We start from the raw sequence: 2,278 nt of genomic DNA on the forward strand, positions 1-2,278 counted from the left end.
TGTTAGGTCGCCCTGTGGCATTTCATTGCTTGTTTCATTTATTTATGTATGTATGTACTCCTTTATTTATCGTTTTGTCTATTCACTGTATTTGTTTACTACTTTAAAATACATAGCACAAGCTGAACGGGACTCTTATATACCTCGCCGTTACTCGTTTTAGAATATAAAGCCTGAAGTTAGGGAAAACATTTTTGTATTAGTTTTGCAGACGTGCCAGTCAACACAATTATAAAACAACCAAGCAACTATGTAAAATTAATCGGGTTATAATTAAAGTTTTATTCACCTAATACCAAATCAAAATCATCGTTTTCATTTACCCAACAGTTTTTATAATTTTCTGGCACGTCCTGCTTGTTAACTTCAGTCGATATATTTGAAGTCACGTCTTGCTTATTACGTGCACGACTTTATTACGCTGGTGCAAATAAATTAAAGCAGCCGCAAATTTCGTGAATGCCTGGTTCCGGCAATTACTTTCTAAGAAGTCGAGCGTCAGGAAGACAGGACAACAGTGAAAGCGATTCATCGTTTGAGAGCACAGAAATGGACGAGACAAACCAGCTGGGCCCAGCCGGAGACGGTCAAATAAACGCCATTATCGCGACATTAAACGCCTTAAGAGCATCGGTGGAAGAACTGAGGAACAGCACCGTCGAAAGCCAACGAGATATAATAAGGTTGCGCGAGAACATTCGGCCACAGGAAATGGGTGAGCAAAACGTGACAATACAGCCAGCACCACGCGAATCGAGCATAGTCGCCATGCCATCGACAGATTCGACAGTCAAACTCTACGATTTGCCCACGTTTGCCGGTAATGCGGAAGAATGGCCGCTGTTTTTTGCCAACTATAACGACACCACCGAGGCATTCGGATACAGCCATCGCCAAAACTTAATGCGACTACAGAAGTGCCTTGTAGGCCCTGCAAAAGAAGCAGTGGCAGCGATGCTAATTCACCCAAACGATGTGCCAAACGTTTTAAGGGAGTTAGAATTTAGGTTTGGTCGGCCAGATATTCTAGTTAAACATCAGATACAAAAACTACAGCAGTTTCCGCCAATCGTCGAGCAGAAACTGGAACAGATTGTGCCATTTTCGTCCAGAGTACGCAACGTGGTAGCCTTCCTGAAATCCGCAAAATGTCACCAGCATCTAGCAAATGTCTCCCTGCTAGAACAAATGGTATGTAAACTACCGCAAAATAAGCAGTTTGACTGGGCCAAACATTCAGTCACCATTAGACCGTATGCAACTATAGAAGACTTCAGTACGTGGTTGAGCGAGCTAGCCAGAGTCGTGTGCCTGATGCCAACTACTACACACAGTACCAGAACTAATGCGCCATCTGGTAATCCTCGTCGTGTAATGCATATTCAGGAGGAAAGAGCAGAGGAAGCAGCAAAATGTCTTCATTGCAGCGGTGATCATCCTATCCTGAAGTGCGCTTCGTTCAAAGCCGCAGACGTGCAAGCCAGATGGGAATTTGTGAAGAATCGCCAGTTGTGTTTCTCCTGCTTGCGAAAGGGTCACATTACTGGAAAATGTCGTTCAAGGAAACTGTGCGGCATAAACGGATGTCAGCGTTATCACAGTCATCTCTTACACAACAATGAAGTTCCACTCACAACATCGCGCCAAATCGCTCAATGTGTTAGAAGTGTGCAGCCCGTGTTAAACTGTCGCCTCGTTCATGGAACGTCCAAGCAGCTGTTCAAGATGTTGCCTATCAACATTTACGGACCGAACGGTAAATACGAAATTTTAGCAATGTTTGATGAGGGTTCTGCCATCACAATTTTAGAGGAAGACATCGCCAGAAAGATCGGGGTTCGTGGCCAGAGTCACCCTCTCACGCTTCAGTGGTATGACGACTGAGTGGTAACTGAACAGTCGTATAAAGTCAACCTAGAAATCGGAAACAGCGTTGGCAACAGGAGGTTTACTTTGAAGGGCGTGTACACGGTGAGACATCTGAACTTGCCAGAGCAGGCATTCGCGAAGGGAAACTTCGAACACTTCGAACATGTGCCTTTGCAAAGCTACAGTAGTATGAAGCCGTCATTGCTGATTGGCCTAAATCAAGCATATTTAGGCGCCACCACAACTTTAATACAAGCTGATAACGAGAGTCCCATCGCTGCCAAAACGCCACTGGGTTGGGTCGCCTATGGACCAACCAAATCGCCACTAACGTCAAATCCTCGAGTCATGGTTATTAAGGAACATCAACAACTACATAATTTGGTTTCTGAGTATTTTGCATCAGATA

General features: G+C 44.4%; 1 protein-coding gene across 1 annotated transcript; it reads left to right on the forward strand.

Annotated features, from left to right (window-relative positions):
- The first annotated feature begins 549 nt into the window (after window positions 1-549).
- LOC118749538 lies at window positions 550-1,884 on the forward strand. The gene has a single exon (XM_036484341.1). It carries the CDS (start codon window positions 550-552, stop codon window positions 1,882-1,884), a length of 1,335 nt encoding a protein of 444 aa, XP_036340234.1.
- The last annotated feature ends 394 nt before the right edge of the window (window positions 1,885-2,278 follow it).

The sequence above is a fragment of the Rhagoletis pomonella genome, unplaced genomic scaffold (genome assembly GCF_013731165.1).
Source record: "Rhagoletis pomonella isolate Grant_MI unplaced genomic scaffold, Rhpom_1.0 Rhpom_scaffold_00019, whole genome shotgun sequence".
NCBI classification, from domain to species: Eukaryota; Metazoa; Arthropoda; class Insecta; order Diptera; family Tephritidae; genus Rhagoletis; species Rhagoletis pomonella.

Coding starts and splice junctions, on each gene's coding strand:
- LOC118749538 (XM_036484341.1), top strand. CDS start 550: ATGGACGAGACAAACCAGCTGGGCCCAGCCGGAGACGGTCAAATAAAC.